The sequence below is a fragment of the Carassius auratus genome, unplaced genomic scaffold, assembly GCF_003368295.1.
Source record: "Carassius auratus strain Wakin unplaced genomic scaffold, ASM336829v1 scaf_tig00001016, whole genome shotgun sequence".
Lineage (NCBI taxonomy): Eukaryota > Metazoa > Chordata > Actinopteri > Cypriniformes > Cyprinidae > Carassius > Carassius auratus.
The window spans coordinates 33,265-52,763 of NW_020523334.1; the positions used below are offsets into that span (position 1 = coordinate 33,265).

At 34.7% G+C, this 19,499-nt stretch overlaps 1 protein-coding gene across 1 annotated transcript in view; it reads left to right on the forward strand.

The window, feature by feature from the left end:
* Window positions 1-5,737: 5,737 nt before the first annotated feature.
* The window catches only part of LOC113069188 (transforming growth factor beta-1-induced transcript 1 protein), a gene marked incomplete at its 5' end in the record, with an annotated part of 74,663 nt that continues 60,901 nt past the window's right edge, over window positions 5,738-19,499 (forward strand). Inside the window, 6 exons of the mRNA XM_026242201.1 lie at window positions 5,738-5,888; window positions 6,376-6,448; window positions 6,814-6,898; window positions 8,750-8,932; window positions 9,217-9,390; window positions 16,508-16,589. Coding sequence (XP_026097986.1) covers window positions 5,738-5,888; window positions 6,376-6,448; window positions 6,814-6,898; window positions 8,750-8,932; window positions 9,217-9,390; window positions 16,508-16,589 — 748 coding nt within the window. The remainder of the gene's footprint in view (window positions 5,889-6,375; window positions 6,449-6,813; window positions 6,899-8,749; window positions 8,933-9,216; window positions 9,391-16,507; window positions 16,590-19,499) is intronic.

Sequence of the window (19,499 nt, forward strand, 5' to 3'; positions counted from 1 at the left end):
ATAAAGGGGGTGGTCTCGCTATCATCCATCGTGATAACTTCCGTATCAAGCAACTTGACTTTCACGACACCAATACATTTGAGTACATGGTTTTGAAGGCTGACTCTCTCATAATTATTTTGCTCTATCGACCTCCTAAGGTCCTGTCTAACTTCTTTTCTGAACTCAGTGAACTGTTGACCCTTGCCTGCTCATTGTCATTTCCCATTCTACTGCTTGGTGACTTTAATATTCATGTTGATGCTGTTTGCTCTAACACCAACCAGTTACTTTCTATTTTTAAATGCTTTAATCTAATTCAGCATGTTAATTTTCCTACTCATACCTGTGGTCATACCCTTCATTTGTTTTGTACATCAAGGGCCAATATCTCTTCCATCACCTCTACTGACACCGGTATTTCTGATCATAAATTTCTTGATTTTAGCTTCAGCCTGCCTATGCATAAGAATTGTTCTACAACTGTCATATCTTACCGCAATCTGTTGATACTGCATTATTTTGTACCTCCGTTTCCTCTTCTAATCTCTCTGATGTCTTTGATATCTCCTCACCCTCACTGATACTATCCAACTATAACTCCATAATCTCGGAAATCTTAGATAAGCATGCTCCTGTCAAGACCAGAAGTGTCCCTTCCACACATTTGTCTCCTTGGTACACTCCTGAGCTCTGTATCTTAAAGGCCACTGGTAGACGGCTTGTAAAGTAGACACTGGTAAACTTAACATGGACAAAACTGAGATTATTTTCACTGGACCTTCATCACTCACTAATAAAATTACTACCAACTTCACCTGTGAGATCGCTGGTTCTCTTATCAAACCATCTAGTACTGTTAAAAATCTTGGTGTAATTTTTGATTCTTCTCTATCTTTCCACTCTCACATTAATTCCATCTCTAAATTGGCATTCTTTCATCTACGTCGTATCGCTCAGCTCTGTCCCTTTATCAGTATCTCAGATGCTGAAACTGTCATCCATGCATTTGTCACCTCACATCTTGATTACTGCAATGCACTTTTCATTGGCCTGTCAGCTAGCTCCATTTCCAAATTACAATACATTCAAAACTCTGTTGCCAGACTTCTCACCCACACCAAGCGTTCTGCACATATTTCCCCAATTCTGCATGATCTTCACTGGCTTCCTGTGGCTTACCGTATTAAATTCAAAATTCTCCTTCTCACTTTTAAGTCTCTGCACGGCCTTGCTTTCCCTCTCTGCTGGTTGCTGTCTACCCAATTTCTCACTTACTGTACTTTCACTCTCAATTGCCTTCTGTTGTTCTGTCTGCTCTCTTTGTCAATTGCCTTTATTGTTGTTTGTTTATTGTAAAGTGTCCTTGAGCTCTGGAAAGGCGCTATATAAATAAAACATTATTATTATTATTATTATTATTATTATTATTATTATTATTATTATTATTTTGGAATCAAATTCCAAACCTTAATCCAATTGAAATTTTGTGGAAGGACCTGAAGCAAACAGTTAATTGGAGGAAAACCACCAATATCACAGAGTTGAAGTGGTTCTGTACTGAGGAATGGGAATTCCTACAAACCGTTGTGCAGGACTGATCAGCAGTTACAAGAATTGTTACTTGCAGTTATTGCTGCAAAACAGGGGTCACACCAGATACTGAAAGCAAAAAATACTATTGCCCCTCACAAATATTTAACAGCAGATCTTTTTTTTTTCACTAAATAAATGACAACGTTTATATTTTTGCCTCCTTTGTTTGATTGGATTCTCTTTGTCTACTTTCAGGATTTGTGTGAAAACTAATTGGGCCCTATCTTGCACCCAGCGCAATTGACTTTGTACACCGACGCATGTGTCATTCCTATTTTGCACCCGCGCAAAGCGCGCTTTTCCCTCCACAGAAGCACGTCGCTAAACTAGTGAATGAACTTGCGCTCCCTGGGCGGATCAGCGCAAAAAAAGAGGCGTGTTCCGGCGCAAACAATCCCTGGTGCTATTTTGCTGTTCCATTAAGCAATTGCGCCACTGACCAGAAAAAACCTAGTCTAAAGTCAGTGGTGCGTTGCGCGCTGTTCATTATGCTATTTTAAGGGCGCATGTTTGACCTTAATGTATATAGCGTGCACAACGCGCATACACTTTGCTCATATAATCTACACAGATTTTTATTAAGATTCATAAATTGTTACACTAAAAAAATATTAACACATGAGATGACGGAAATCATTGTGGTTTGTCACGAAGATGTGAAAAAATAGGCATAAATCTTGCTTACAAATTATTCAGGCTAATTGTAGTAATTAAGGATCAGACCTGTTTGCCCAATAGTGGCAATACATATATGTATATAAGGACATCTGACAAATTGGTTTGTCCGTCAAGAACCAGGAAAAAAAATCGATGAAACAATTGTGGCTATTTCCTCCCACGCCTGTTTAACCGACGCTATTTTGGGTGGGTTTCTCCCATCCCCATACAACACAATTTCTCTGTCTTTCACTGCTCTTACAAGAACATCAGTCTCCTCGGCTGTGAAACGCTCTTGGCGTGCGCCTGGTAAATACGCCATAATAATAGCAATCCATAATGGAACTTGCGCACCTGCTTTTAAAGGGAATGTTGGATGACGCTCTGATTGGTTTATTTCACGTTACGCCCAAACCACACCTATGAATAATGAAGCTACTTCAGACCCACCCATTTTAGATTTGCGCCGGGCGCAAGAGCCATTTATCCCGCCGGGAAAATAGCAACAGCGGCGAGACCCGCCCACAAACTTACTTGCGCTTCGCGCTTTGACACTTGCGTTTCAGATCGTTTAAATAGGGCCCATAATGTTTTGGGTCATATTTATGGAGAAATATAGAAAATTCTAAAGGGTTCACAAACTTTCAAGCATCGCTGTATACTAAACCCACCCATCTCTCAGAGCTCCACCCCTAAACCTCCCAGTCTCCACCCCCTAGATGTGGATCCAACCATGCCCATTGGATATCATGTGGTCTGCAGTGAGGGTATACTGGCTATCTTGCCACCCCCACCCACCCCCAAAACCAAATGTTTGTGAAAAGCGTTCATAGCCTACTACTCAAAGTTCATTTATGGCATACTGGTCAGCAGTAACAATGTATTTGAACACTACAGGTAAAAGAAGTTAACACGCTGGTTCTCCAAAAATGAAAATTCTGACATCAATTACTCACCCTCATGTCGTTCCAAACCTTCAAGTCTTTTGCTCATCTTCAGAACATAAATGAAGGTCTTTATAATAAAATCTCAGAGTTTTCTGACCCTCCATTGATAGTCCATGCAACTACTCCTTGCACAATAACATGCATTTCTGGAAAAAAGAACAGGCATCACGTTTAAATACTGTACAGAGTGCTCCACAATTTATATGCACTCTTTATCATTTTGTTTTTCGTTAAAAATTCTAACCTTAAAAGAAAATCATAATAATAATAATAATAATAATAATAGAAAAAATATATAATTAATTATATTAGAATACAGTATATAAAATATTTGTGTTCCACAGTGCCCCCTTCATTTAATACTTTACCTATTACTCTCTTCACCAGGGACGGACTGGGAATAAAAAACGGCCCTGGACTTTGACTAAATCCGGCCCAAAGCAATCGTCGAGCGGAAACTAGACAACTGTCTGTCTGCGCCATCTTTGTGTTGTGTTGATTTAAACACTAAATTTAAACACTCTCTGTACTGTCAGGTAATTTGTCTTCTTCTGAGGGTGGATTGACAAAAAAAAAAAAAAAAAAAACCTCTAGGATGATCTGACTTGGGGCGCTTAAAAGTAATTTACCAAAAGGTCCTATTCCAAGATAGCATGGAATAGATTATATAATATGCTGTAACAGAACATTATACAATCTTTTCCATGCTGTCTTAAAATGAATTTATTACTAAATAATTATTCATTTATTAATGAATTTATTACTAAATAATTTATGCAGTAATTAATCTAACTGCACAAATAATAATACCACATCTAAATTAAAATACACCATTACAAATGTAACTTCTGTATTCAAAATCTTCAAAGTTTGTAAGCATTAACTGTAACGTAACTAACATTTTTTAAAGTAAAAGCACAAAATATTTCTTGATATAAGCTACTGCATGTGGCATTTTACAGCTAAAAAGTTGAAGTTTAGCTGTTTTAACTACTGTAATCGTTAAAAATGTAGCAACCTGAATATCACTTCCTAACATCATCCCTAGTAAGTAACTCTTTCTCCTCTCATGTTCCATACTTACTGTATTTTCTGCACTATAAGTCACACTTTTTTCATAGTTTGGCTGGTTCTGCGACTTATTTATCAAAATTAATTTGACATGAACAGAGATAAATGAACCAAGAGAAAACATTACCATCTACAGCGGCGAGAGGGCGCTCTATGCTGCTCAGTGCTCCTGTAGTCTACACTGAGCAGCATAGAGCGCCCTCTCACGGCTGTAGATGGTAATGTTTTCTATTTTTGGTTCTAAATAAATGCGACTTACAATCCAGTGCGATTTATATGTTTTTTTTCCTCATCATGACGTATTTTTGGACTGATGCGACTTATACTAAGGTGCGACTTATAGTATGAATGAGGTGATGACTGCGTGCGTGGTTGGTGGTGGGCCGCCCCGCCAGCCGTCCTGGAGTACCGGCCGTTCTGTGATTCTCCAGATCACACAGATGGCCAGTCCTCCCCTTCTCTTCACACACAAGGGCTAATCCATGGCTAGGTGTGCATTACATAATTTTAATGCATGAAGTGCAGGCAAAGAACCACATGACATGAAACGGGTTGCCTCCATTAAAGTAGATTAAAATTCGGCCCGATAGTAAAAAAAAAAAAAAAAGTGGCTTAACTGGCTATATTCAAGCATGAATGAAGACTTTTTGTGGGTGATGGCAGGTGTAAAAAAAATTTAAAAATGTATTGGAATCTCAAAATTAACAGTCGAATATCACAGAACGAATATTCAAATTTCTGATCCAGCCCTAGGAATGATATATTTACACATTATATCAACCAAAAAAGTAAATCAGTATGTAACAGAAAGGGGTGGAATGGTATACAGATATCACATTTCTGTACGTATCTCGGTTTGGGGGACACAGTTCTATACAATTCTGGTACAGCAGACTAAACTATGCTCGATTTCTTTTCATTTATTTTGAATAGACAGCAGTTACAGTTAAAAAAATTTCCAATTTGATGTGAAAATAGTAAATATTAGAACACTTATACATATAAATATGCAGGGAATCAATTATTGACATACATTTGATTTAGTTTACACATAAACAAGGGAAAAACCATTGCGACAGGTACCGTAGCCTATATTTGCAGAGTTTCAGTTAATTTTGTGGCTGGATTCATTTGTTCACAGAATGGAAACTCAAATGGCAGAAAGCGACATTCTATTTGTTTTCTTTATTTACAATAGCATAATGTTTTTTCTTTGTAAATGTAGCCAAATAAAAGCAGAACTTTATACACTGACACATTATTAATAAGACAATACTTGTTTAAAGTTGATTAGAATAATCTTTTTTTATAGAGGACCGAATAGTACCATAAAGGATCCTAAAAGTATCATGATCTGTATTCCTTCTGAAAGACTTCTGAAACTGTACAATAGCTTTGTGATGATAATTTTAATTTAGAACTATCTCTTGGAATGCATGTTGAGATTTTCAGTGTTGCGGTAAGTCCATATAATTGTTTTGTGACCTTTTTTTTTTTTCAGTACAGTGTGTAAACCACGCTTCCCGCGTACGGCAGACCCTCCTCCTGCTTTCTCCTCCACCTCAGTTCTGGGAGGAGGGCTGAGTGAACTTGATCACTTACTACAGGAGCTTAATGCCACACAGTTCAACATCACAGGTGAGTGCTGACTTCTACTTTACTGTGTGAGTGCAAGGACAGAATATGACCCCGCAAACCCCTGGCAGTTATTGGCTCAGTCCATAATCTGTTCTTGTCTGTCAGAATGGAATACCTACTATTTACAACAACAACAATAAAAAAAATTCATGCAGTATGTTTACAGTCAACAAATGATCTGGAAATTCAACATAACTGGTTTATATTTTCTAAAATGTGCTGTTTTCAACCAGAGCATAGTATAAGGAACACTGTGTGCCATGCACCACTTGTACTTGACTGATTTTCCAGACTGCCGAAAGTAAATAACTTTTACTCAAAATTAGAATGAAAAAAATGTCTCAAAATAAAAATAAAAATAAATAAAATCAGTTAGAATATTAGGCAGTATTTGTTATATAGTCATCAGTATGCAGTAAGCAGTACCTAGTGTTTCATTTGAAAAAATAACTCCTCTGATGCATTATTTTTCCTTTGTCTTTATTAGATGAGATTTTGGCACAATTCCCCAGCACCAAAAAAGAAGATCAATTTTCAAAGTCTGGTCCATCCTCTACTGGGTTAGTGCACTGATATATATTGCGATATTTATTCATCTGTATACTAATTTTTCTACATATGCTTATTCAACATGTCTTATAATAGATAAGAAATTATATACCAGTTACTAATTAAATAATAGTATCATTACTGACTTATAACATATCATATCCCTGCAAATCTTCATTTAAATAAATGGCTTTATTTATAGTAATGACAACACATAATGGAGGAAAGTTAAACTCACAAATATCAAGTTAATATGGGTGTAAAGTTTATATAATTTTATTTATGATTGTCAGACAGTACTATATATATATATATATATATATATATATATATATATATATATATATATATATATATAATTTTTTTCTGCTTCTAGGTCAGCGAAACCCTCAGCTACATCTGCTACTTTAGAGCTGGACAAACTAATGGCGTCTCTATCAGACTTCAGAGTCCAAAGCACAGTATGTTTGATGCATACTTTTATGCATTTCCTGAAGTGTATATTGTTTACACTACTAGTGTCACCAGATTGAAATGCAAAATTAATAACTGTTTTTAAACTAGTTTTCCAAACACTCACCTTGTTGGCCAATAAATAACCAACCAGATTTGGTGACAATGTTGGTAACAATGTTAAACTCAGAAGTTGGTAGGACCAAACAAACAGTGCATTGTTGTGCGTCAAGTCAGACAAGTCTAAAGCACTTTATACAATATAGTGCACCTCAGTCATAATAGTGGTACCAACTATTGCCTTACTGATAGTTGACTCTGCATATTGAACTGGGTTAGGAGAGAGTTTATTAACAGATCACTAAAAAAAAAATAAAATAAAAAAAAAAAAACAGTGTATATATATATATATATATATATATATATATATATATATATATATATATATATATATATATATATATATATATATATATTAGGGATGCACCGGTTGACCGGCCATAAATCGGAACCGGACGGTTTCTGTTTAAAATACGCGATCGGCAATCGGCCGGTTTTCGGCCGATTTTTCCGGAAGTGCGCCCGCGTGCACAGACTACACTGTAATCATTCGCTATCATGTCATTTGTGTGGAAGTATTTCGAAAGCTGTGCGCAGGACACTGTCAGCCGTTCAGCAATGGCACAGTATAAAGCGAACTGCTGACTGCACAAAATAAGAGTCCCTTTCCTGCGCTCATTGAAGTACCTGTCCGCGCACTGCACAAGCGGAGACAGTTCAGCTCAACTTCTCACGTGTTGGATGAGAAATGAAACAGACTAAACTGTGACAAAACTGAAATGTTTTTTTTTTCTTTGCATACACGTTTGAAAAGCCAGAAGTAAACGTTAGTTATGTATAGGATGAGTATTTTTATTTTTCCTTAGAATTACATCGACTTAACTTGATTTAAAAATCACCTGCTGTAACACTGAAAAAAGGGTTTCATTCATTTTTAGGGTAATGATTCACATCTATATTTTTTAACTTGAGAAAATATTGATTTATTTTTCATTGCCTCAAGTAAAAAAATATAGATGTGAATCATTTTTTTTTATTATTATTATTGGAAGAATGAAACACTTCATCTTTGTTTTATTCGCACCAACATTATTTCATTTTAACAATTTGGAATAATGTATTTATATAGCATACTTTTATTTAGTCTCACTGGTAAAGACCTTTTTTTTTTTTTTTTTTAACCAAATTAAAAAACTAAAATACTGAATGTTGATTGAGTAACATCTTATTGAATGTGTGTTGATTGTGTTGTTTGGACTGTAGAACTATGCAGTTGTTGCCTTTACATTCACATGATTACAGTTAATGTTTTAATTTAAGGCCAGTTCTATGTAGTTTCAACCCAATTCAAAAACAAAAGCTAAATGCTGATCTCTGTGACATCTATGTTTGTGTTGAATGTAGGCTACTTACTGTGCTGCCATTAATTTCACATGGTTACGGTTATTGTTTTCAATAGCCAAAAGCCAGTTTGGCCTATTAAATACCAAATAAACATCTTGTTTATGCACACTTTACCTCATTCGTATTTGTTGCTTAAAGAAGAAAAAAAACAAAAACAAATCAGAAATCGTTATCGGCCAGTTTGCTTGTAAAAAAAAAAAAAAAAACAGTATCGGAATCAGCCATGAAAAATCATGATCGTGCATCCCTAATATATATATATATATATATATATATATATATATATATATATATATATATATATATATATATATATATATATATATATATATATATATATATATATTATATCTATAGTATTTTTGTGTAGCTGTTAAGTTATTCGTTTGTAACAGCCAGCAGCACCTGTGGGTCCTGTGGCATCTTCATCACAGCAAACAGCTTCTCCAACCTCTGCATCCTCTGGAGGCTCATTGGACAGCATGTTGGGTCTTCTCCAATCAGATCTGAGCAGGCAGGGAGTGCCTACCTCCTCTAAGGGAAACTGTTCCGCCTGTCAGAAACCAGTTGTAGGACAGGTAAAATTCTTTAATAAATCCTGAAATTAAGTTAATAAGTTAACTACCGGTAAATCACTACCACAACCATGTTTCAAATACATTGTTTTAAATCCTAGTTTGTAATGTTGTATCATCTATCAACTCTTTACTTGTTAAAAAAGTGTGTGTGTGTGTGTGTGTATGTATGTATGCATGTATGTATGTATGTGTGTGTGTGTGTGTGTGTATATATATATATAGGATTTTGGTTTCAAAAATGATGATAACTTTTGAAATGTAGATCTTGTTGCCCTGTCTCTTAGGTTGTAACAGCTCTGGGACGGGTATGGCATCCAGAGCACTTTGTTTGCTCTGAGTGTGAGTGTGAGCTTGGCAATTGTAATTTCTTTGAGAAAGATGGTCGACCATACTGTGAGCCTGACTACTTCACCCTGTACTCACCTCACTGTGCACAATGCAACAAGCCCATTCTCAATGTAGGTATATTGTACATTTATGTGTCCTATTCACAGCTGTACATTTATGTGTAAAATTCACAGCTGTACTGAAGCTGAATTAAGATGATAATCTATGACATGAAGAAACAAAAGTTCTATAGGACCATGCTCATTTACTCTGACAACTCACAGTGTTAGGGTAAGCATCTATTAACCTCTGCTTTCCTCCTCCATCCCATCTTTTCCTTAAATGTATTTATTATAACTTTTATTTAAAGTAAGTTGAGGGTGGAAAAATACTTCTAAAGCATTCATTAAACTTAATGTTTCAACATTTACTAATACATTATTTAAAATCAAATGTTGTAGCCTATCTGTTAACATTAGTTCATGGAAAATTAACTAACACGAACATTAAAATTTAATTAAAATCTTATTTATATTTAATAAACTTATATTCAATTTATTAACTAACATTGTTTAATAAATGCTGCTAAAATATATTGCTTATTAGGAGTTCATGTTTATGCATTAATTAATGATAACAAACGAGAACTTATTGTAAAATGTTAACTTTTTCTTTGTTGATAATGTTCTGTTTCATGCTGCTGTTAACAAGTCCAACAATGTGGGAGCATGCACTGTATATACATCCCAGATGTGAAACCATTAAATCAAAGCTTCAAAATGATAAGTAGGAATCTAGACTTTGAACTGCAGCCAATCTAATCATATTTTCGCCAAATTAATAGAGCAGTGGTTTTAAAATCCTAATTCTGGGGACCCACAGCACTGCAGATTGTCCATGTCTCATTTATTTAACACACTTGCGTCAAATCGTCAATCAGAGAATTCCATGAACTGAATTTCGTGTGCCAGATAAAAGACCTATAAAATTAGCAGTGGCGTGGGATCCAATGAAAAGACACAAAAAGGATCAAAATGAAATTTAGTGTGTCATGAGCCTTTATATGACACAGAATGAGCACTATGGGACCCCAGGTCCTTAATGCAGTGTTTCCCAACCTTGTTTCTGGAGGTACATAAACACCAGTCAAGTCAGCTTTGTTTATACTGTATAAGACTATACAATACAGACTCTGTCAAAGCAGTTTCACCGAGAAAATCCAGGGCAAAAAGCAGGCACAATTATGGATACTCAACTATGGAGACAGTTCAGAATCTGCCATAGAGCAGCTCTAAAAGACAAAAGTGCCATAATTTAGCTCAGGTCAGAATGACAGTCTTGTTTCAATTCAGAACAATAATACTGTTAATACATAAAAGTTAATACATTTGAAACAAGTTAAATTCAGCTACAAGCAGTTCTGCATAAGGCATCAATGACATTATTTAGCTTCAGTCAGTTCAGTGTTGATGTTGCAAAATGCTGTTTATATTTAAAGAAGGGGTCCATTCTTCATATGTGGATTACCGATTTGACATGATCCAGGATTGTTGGGTTCTTCAAAGCTCATCCTGAAGTTGCTGTCATAGCAACAGGTCCCAACAAGATTAGATTGCATAATTTTAGGTGAAAGTGATACTGGAAGTGTGTCCCATCCACTGCTATTTTCTTACAACCTTATTAAACTAAAAAATGTTTGGAAAAAATGGTTTTATTAATTGAGAGATTTATTTATGAAGGAATAATTATCTTTTTATTGGACACGCATTACATACTGTACAGTCTGAGCCATGCATTTATTTAAACGGTGAGCTTTTATGCTGGTGGCTTTAATGCATCGCAGGAGACGTGGACTCACTTCTCAAATCTCGAAAATGGATTTTATGATGCATAATTAATTTAAACACATTTAGTTATGTTTTAAGATAGGTCATATTAATTAAAAAACTTTAATGCTGTCACATGTAACACATCTGCTTCAAAAGTCATGTGACACACAGCAGCCACAACAGCACTTAAAGGGGGGGTGAAATGCTATTTCATGCATACTGAGTTTTTTACACTGTTAAAGAGTTGGATTCCCATGCTAAACATGGACAAAGTTTCAAAAATTAAGTTGTACATTTGAAGGAGTATTTTTGTTCCCAAAATACTCCTTCCGGTTTGTCACAAGTTTCGGAAAGTTTTTTTTGAGTATGGCTCTGTGTGACGTTAGATGGAGCGGAATTTCCTTATATGGGTCCTGACGCACTTCTGCCGGAAGAGCGCGCGCTCCCGTATAGCAAGGCTGAGCAGCACAGACAGTTCACTGATCAGAGCGAGAGCGTCGCGAAAAGTCACAAAAGAAGTGTGTTTTTGGACAACCCTGCACAGATTACCAAAAGAGAAACAGCATTAAGGGACCAGTGGATGGAGTTTATTTTACAGAGCATCAACGGAGTTGTGCAAGTGTTTTTGTTTGTTCCCTGCATTTCGAAGATGCTTGTTCACAAGGCCCAGTTTGACGACAGATTTGCGTATCGTTTATTTCTTAAGGATGATGCAATCCCAAGGAAAAAGGGTCACGATCGTGTGTCGGAACCGCAGGCGGTGAATAAAACTGCTTCAAATATCTCTGCCTCCTTGTTAGTGCGTCCCCTCCCATGTCAGAGACTCGGGTTCGAGCCCCGCTCGGAGCGAGTTGTTGCTGCTGCTGCTTTCGTTCAGTTTCAGCCTCTGGATCTGATTCTGGATAATAAATACACGGCTGAATCTGACTGTAAGCCATGGTTTGTTTTGGAGGATGGGTTTTCCCTCACGGTAATGTCACAGCTTCCACATGCTCTCAACACAAAAGCCTATTCGCGCTCGTGATTCTTTAGCTCCGCCCACACGTCACGCCTCCAGTCGGTCGTGTTTTTCCGGGAAAAATCGGAACAGACTATATTTCTCTTATGAATATAATAAAACCAAAGACTTTTTGGATTTATGAAGGATGCAGTACTACTCTATATGTACTCAAGATTAACAGGATATTGAGTGAAAACGAGCATTTCACCCCCCCTTTAAAATCATTTGCGAAACTACCACCAGGTGGCGCAAAGGGACGGAATGCGAAATGAATGTAATTGTAAAATGAGATAAAAGAAGGAAGTAAAACAACAATAACATTATGATATAACATTGTAACATTAAAAAAAAAACATAAAATTTTTTACAATTTGTTAATTTCGAAATGTAGGATAGTCTTAGGCTACAGTCTACTCAACAAAAATTAAAAGAAGACAAAGGATCATATGTATGCTATTTTTATTAAACAGTAAATAAATATAAGGCCTATATATATATATATATATATATATATATATATATATATATATATATATATATTATTTTTTTCTTTTCTTTTCTTATTTTTCGGACTATAAGTCGCACCTGACTATAAGTCGCAGGACCAGCCAAACTATGAAAAAAAGTGTGACATATAGTCCGGAAAATACGCTATGTATATACATGCCAAGCTAAATGTTTTCATTTCATTTTCATTTCGGTTCATACTTGTTTTAAAAAAATCTTCAGGTTTTATATGCAGAGCGAAATGAGAACGGTCCAGCATTTAGCAATAATTAGTATTAACTCTGTTATTATTCTTGATTTTTCAAACTACCAACACTTTGCATTTTTGAATTATGCCTTATGTGTGGCCAAAAATTCAGTATTATTTGTTTCAGCTGTTTAATCGCGCTGGTGCCTCACGCACATATTCACTGGAAACAGCAGTCGTTCACCAGCCATCCGGCGTGAGCACTTTGATATTTTGTTAATTATGATTTCTTTCCATCGATACTGAAAAATGCGTGAACTACACAGCCTATTTACCTCATGACTAATAGTTAAGCTTCAAATGGGCAACATCACGAATATGGAAACATTTGGATTTCTCCAGAATGAGAAAGCCCAACCTTTCCTTATGCTTAGCTTAAAATTATTATTATTTTTTGTTTTTTTTTATTACTAAGCCTATATTAATTATTATATACTGCAATTATATTTATCCATTAGAATTATATATTTTTTATTCTTGTTTTGTTCTGATAAATTTGTTAAATTTAAAGGATTTGTTGTAAAGTGAAAGGAACTGAAAATATCCTGTTGGTACATTATAACATTATTAAGGCCATCCATTATTATTTCTAAATGTAATATAATGCAACTTATACCTGACTTTTTTCCTCTCGCAAATTCTGATTTATTTTTTAGTGTGTTAAAAAAAAAAAAAAAAAAAATAGAATCCATTAAAATGAAACCTATACACGACTCATATATTTTTTACTCTGACAAACTTAATTTATTTTTTAGCGTGTTTAAAAAAATAAAAAATAAAGAAAACATCCAGCAAATGAAAATAGGCGATTAATCCGTTAAAATTTGTTACTCTGGGTTAACAGTAATTATAATTATTTTATACTTCAGAACAGAGCCTGGGCCTAATCTAGGCTATCCAGGGTTTTCTTTTTTTTTCATTGCATCTGAAAATGACTTTGTTCACATTCACTTCACGCGTTCTGGAGCAGATCAGCCTCCCGTGCTGCCCAGCTGTGGACGATTTCAAAATGTTTAATATACAGTACAGACCAAAAGTTTGGACACACCTTCTCATTCAAAGAGTTTTCTTTATTTTCATGACTATGAAAATTGTAGATTCACACTGAAGACATCAAAACTATGAATTAACACATGTGGAATTATATATGGAATATGTGTGCAAAATTTTGGTCTGTACTGTAAAGGTTGCTGTCCAATTTTATACCGGAATTGTTCATTTAAAAAAATCTAATTATATTGTTAGTTCTAATTATATTGTTAAATTAAATAGATACGTTATTCAAGTTCATTTAGGGTATTTAACATTCAATGTGACATTTTTAGCATTTTTTACTTATAAACTCCTTGATAATTTAAAGTTAGTTTAATAGTATTTAACTTCAAGTTTAAAAAAAAGGTTTTTAATTTCCTAAATTATTGTTATTAATTAATAATATGTTATCATGTTTATTCTTGTAGAAAATACGTGTTTATTCTTTAACAAAATAAGGGAATAAATAATGGATGATCCGAATATTTGTTTTGCTTCACCTATTTATGTAGGCTACAATTATAAATAATAATAATAATAATAATAATAATAATAAAATCATGTAATAAAAAAAATACCATTAGCCTGAGTAATTTTGACCATTATAGAATTGTGACTTTAAAGGTTAGTGATTTAGGAGTTCTTCACAGCCAAAAAACAGACCGAATTCAGTTCAGCTGGATGGGGTTGGGTTTTTGGGGGTAGTTATGTATGACATCGAGATCAAGGTGTGAATTTGCTCTTTCATATGGACAGTGTCTTATGAGGCTTTCACTTGCTGAACTGGTTTATATAGTTCAGCAAGTTGTTGTTTTGGTTTTAGACTGAAAAATGGTCCACCCCCACGTAAGATTTTTTCTAGTTCTAGTCGTTCGTTTTGTTATATTCAACTAATCATAGGTTTATATTAAATTTACATAATCAAATCTTAATATATTCCGCGCTCAAGCCCATGCATTAAGTTTGCAACAAAGCACATGCAGAAGTAGCCTAATAATTGTGAAAAATTAGAAATGTTAATTATTTATTAATAAACAAATGTTTTCTTGTCGGCTGCAAGATGAAGTTCACAGTGCTGGCTCTCTCCGACAAGAGAAATGCAACATTCACAGATTACACAATTATTTTTAGTTTAAAAAACATTTCAAGCTTTCTATAGATATATTATTAATGTATTTGAGACACCACAATATTATGTTAAGTAAAAAATAATAAATTCATTATCAGGAAAAAATTTAAGTGATGAGAAGGTGCCTCCCTGTCATTAATGCACATTAATAATTTTTGCACAAACACTTGAATATGAACGTCGTGGTTTTCACTCGCTCCAAGAGCGCTCCATCACAAATACAATTAATGCCAACAGCCCATAATATAACTGCATATTCAGCATAGCTTGATCAGAAGATTACAATGACTGCAAGAGTCGAGAGGGATGTTAAGAATTCGTTTCTTTTACTGATTATTTTCGGGTTAAAGCATGATATAAAAAGATTCACACGCAATTGCTTTCGCAATGCATTCAAACAAATGTAATCTTACAGTGCTACTACATTATCAGCATGCTATCTGATTTTGAAATCTTGAAGAAGTTAATCAATCTGTTTAGATAAAATAACTGACAAAAACTTCATAAATACCCAACTTTCATCTGTGAATATTAAATATATTTAAACTATAGTGTTTTTCTTTAATTTTCCGTGACTGAAGCAGTCAAATGTAACACAATGAACATGACAACACAGAGTAATTTATCAAAACCACTGACTTGTTTGAAGAACCAAATTAGCCAAGGATCAGTTACCAGGATTAAAAGATTTGGCATCTGTCAAATGATCTCAAATGTATTAAGTGAGGTACGAAGAATGGGCCCCAGCTGTATGGAGGATGATAGTGCCAACATCCAGCTCAATTCTCAGTCTCACTTGTCTCAAAATCTCACTTATCTGACTTATCCATTTCTGGTCTTGGAGAATCTACTAACAATCTGATGAGTTGAAATCAGATGTGTTTAATAAGGTTTGAAAATGTGTATGTCTTACATGAACAGTGTTGATAAACTCTAATGCATAGAGTATATGTTGACACTTAGGGCCCCTCAGCACACAGAAAAAGATAGGATCCAGAAATCATTTTGTTGTTGTTGTTTGGCCTTATATTAATTGGCATAATGCATGTTTTCTAACTTCTAATCTTCTAAATTAAGATTTTTTACATCAGTAAATAGATTAAAAAAGCTTTCCATTGATGTATGGATTGTTAGGATTTGACAATATTTGGCAGAGATTAATTGAAAATCTGGAATATGAGGGTGCAAAAAATAAAAGTACTGAGAAAATCATCTTTGAAGTTGTCCAAATAAATTCTTAGCAATGCATACAGTACTAATCAAAAATTAAGTTTTGATATATTAAGGGTAGGACATTTACAAAATATCTTCATGAAAAATAACCTTTACTTAATATCCTAATGATTTTTAAAAGATAAATCTAGTTTTTTTTAGTTTTGCCATAAATTTCCCTAAATATGTAATTTGAAGTTGTTCATCTTTGTTTGTAACTCAGTATCAACTCCCATAGCCTTATACTGTATATTATCTGGCCCTAATCTGGCTTTATTATGTTCTTCTTCAGAAAATGGTGACTGCGCTGGATAAAAACTGGCATCCAGAATGCTTTAGCTGTGTGAAATGCAGCTCAACATTTGGAGATGAAGGTATGGGGTGATGAGCAATGAATGAATTAATTGAGATATCAGTAAATCAATCAATTATCATGTGGATAAATAGATAAGTTATTCAAGAATTCAAGATAATTCATGAATTTAAAAAATGAAAAGAGTCCAAACAAATTAATGAATTATGTTATTTTTAATAGTGTTTTTATTAGATTATTTCTCTTTTATTGATCCATATATATATATATATAAAATTTATTAATTTTTTTATTTATTTTTTTGACCATGGAGACTGGGCCTGTTTGTAAATTCAGTAATGTGCTGCAACTAAATAGACCTTTTTTTTCTTCTTTAAACCCTCCCAACCAACTTCTAGTGATGTGGGGGATATTTGATATATTTTTTATTGAGGCTTTTATTGACTGACTGGGACTTTTTGATTATTTCCTTGGAAATGGAGATGGTCATTTTCATTGATTTAGCTATTTCTTATAGCCACTTTCCATTTTGTGAAGTTCAACAACTTTTGCCACACATCAGAGCTATATTCCTTGGTAACTGACTATTTTTGGCTACTTGAAAAGTTGGCCATTAACTAGCTTAACTAGCTTAAGGTAAGCCATTTTCCATACTAGCTTCTTGAAGTAGTCTGTTGTTGCATACATTCTCTGTTACTACTTGTGCACTGAGCTTGGATCGATGGGAAGCTGATAATTATAAGTACTGTTTTTCACTGCTTTCTGTCTTCTACCTTATGCTGTTTGTTTAGGCAGCTGACTAGCCCTGTCACAACCAAGGGCTGCAGGGGTTCCCAATAGGTTCTGCTAGTGAAGAAAAAATCTCCTCATAATAAATAATAATAATGTTTATATATATGTTGGCTTTCTCAAGCCCAACAAAGAAGACTAAGAATCTCATCTTTCTTGATAACAGCTTGCTGCTGTTGTGCTATGTAAACTCCTCTTACCCTGAGCACCCTCACCCTCTTTGTAAGTGCACTTAAGGACACACAAAATATTAAAAACAGTCCATGACACCTTAACCATAGGCTTAAGCAAGTTAAGTGGGCTTTGCCTTGCTAATGGGCTGATTTTTACCATTGCGTACAGTGGATAATCTCAAAAAAAAAAAAAAAAAAAACTGTACTTGAACTGTACTATACTTACACTGTTCAATTCAATTCAAGTTTATTTGTATAGCGCTTTTTACAAAACAAATCGTTACAAAGCAACTTTACAGAAAATTATGTTTCTACAATATTTAGTAGTAGCTAGTAGTTTGTGCACATTTGACAGGATTTTAGGAAAAATAAAAATAATAATAATAAAAGACGTAGTCAGCTAGACGATGAACTATTAATATTAATTAAGTTATTATATGATTCAGTCACACATTTAGCAATAATTGTTAGTTCTGTTTGTTGATTCAGGGTTAGCATCATCTGAGGTCCTCTGAGGGTCAGCATCATCTCTTCTCAGGTGTTCTGGATCCAGACTGGAGCTTGTGTAAATCCTAGTTACCACAGGATGTAAATCCCGTGGTGAAACATAGAAACAAAATTCAGACATCATTAGCATAGCTGCTGATCCAACAAAGTAAAATTAGTTTAACCCAAGCTAATGAATAAAAATGCACCTTTGATCAGATGCAACTACACTCACAATTAAAAAGATACATTATTCGAATGCTTGGCGAACGAGATGTGTTTTTAATCTAGATTTAAACAGAGAGAGTGTGTCTGAACCCCGAACATTATCAGTAAGGCTGTTCCAGAGTTTGGGAGCCAAATGTGAGAAAGCTCTACCTCCTTTAGTGGACTTTGCTATCCTAGGAACGACCAAAAGTCCAGCGTTTTGTGACCTTAGGGTGCGTGATGGGTTGTAGCGTGGTAGAAGGCTAGTTAGGTACGCTGGAGCTAAACCATTTAGGGCCTTATAGGTAAGTAATGATAATTTGTAACTGATACGGAACTTAATAGGTAGCCAGTGCAGAGACTGTAAAATTGGGGTAATATGATCATATTTTCTTGACCTCGTAAGGACTCTAGCTGCTGCATTTTGGACTACCTGTAGCTTGTTTATTGACGAAGCAGGACAACCACCTAGAAGTGCATTACAATAGTCCAGTCTAGAGGTCATGAATGCATGAACTAGCTTTTCTGCATCAGAAACAGATAACATGTTTCGTAGCTTGGCAATGTTTCTAAGATGGAAGAATGCAGTTTTTGTAACATTGGAAATATGATTTTCAAAAGACAAATTGCTGTCTAATATAACAACCAGATTTCTGACTGTAGAGGAAGTAACAGTACATCTGTCTAGTTGCAGATTGTAATCTACAAGATTCTGTGTAGTGTTTTTTGGTCCAATAATTAGTATCTCTGTCTTATCCGAATTTAATTGGATAAAGTACACTGTCCTGTACTTAAAGGGTTAGTCCACCCAAAAATAAAAATTAACCCATAAAAACTGTTCAGTCTATTATTGATTTTTATTTCCACTTCACTTTTATCCAAGGAGACATAACTATTTGCACTGTATTTATCAGTGGGACAATATTCATAAAATACTATAACCTAGAAATAATTTAAAGGGGTCACTTGCAAGTCACAACAGTATGAATTCTGTGCCCAGCAACATCTGATTAAAATATTATGCTAACAGTGAGTGGTGGTTTCAGACATTACAGTGTCATACTGACTCTTATTCTGCCTGAAAGAATGAAAGGTTCGTTCTGAAGTCGGAGTAATTCGACCAGTGAGATGAAAGAAGTGTTTCAGCGCAGCCCACAAGTGTGAATGAAATATTGAAGCCATAAACCGATTTGTAAACCCCAAATGAAAAATGAGAAATCAAGCCAAAATCTAATTTTCCCCTTGTGAAAATAAACAGAAAAACGAGTAAACAAGCCATTTTCGTTTCTTGTTATTGCATTTTAAATAGGAAATGA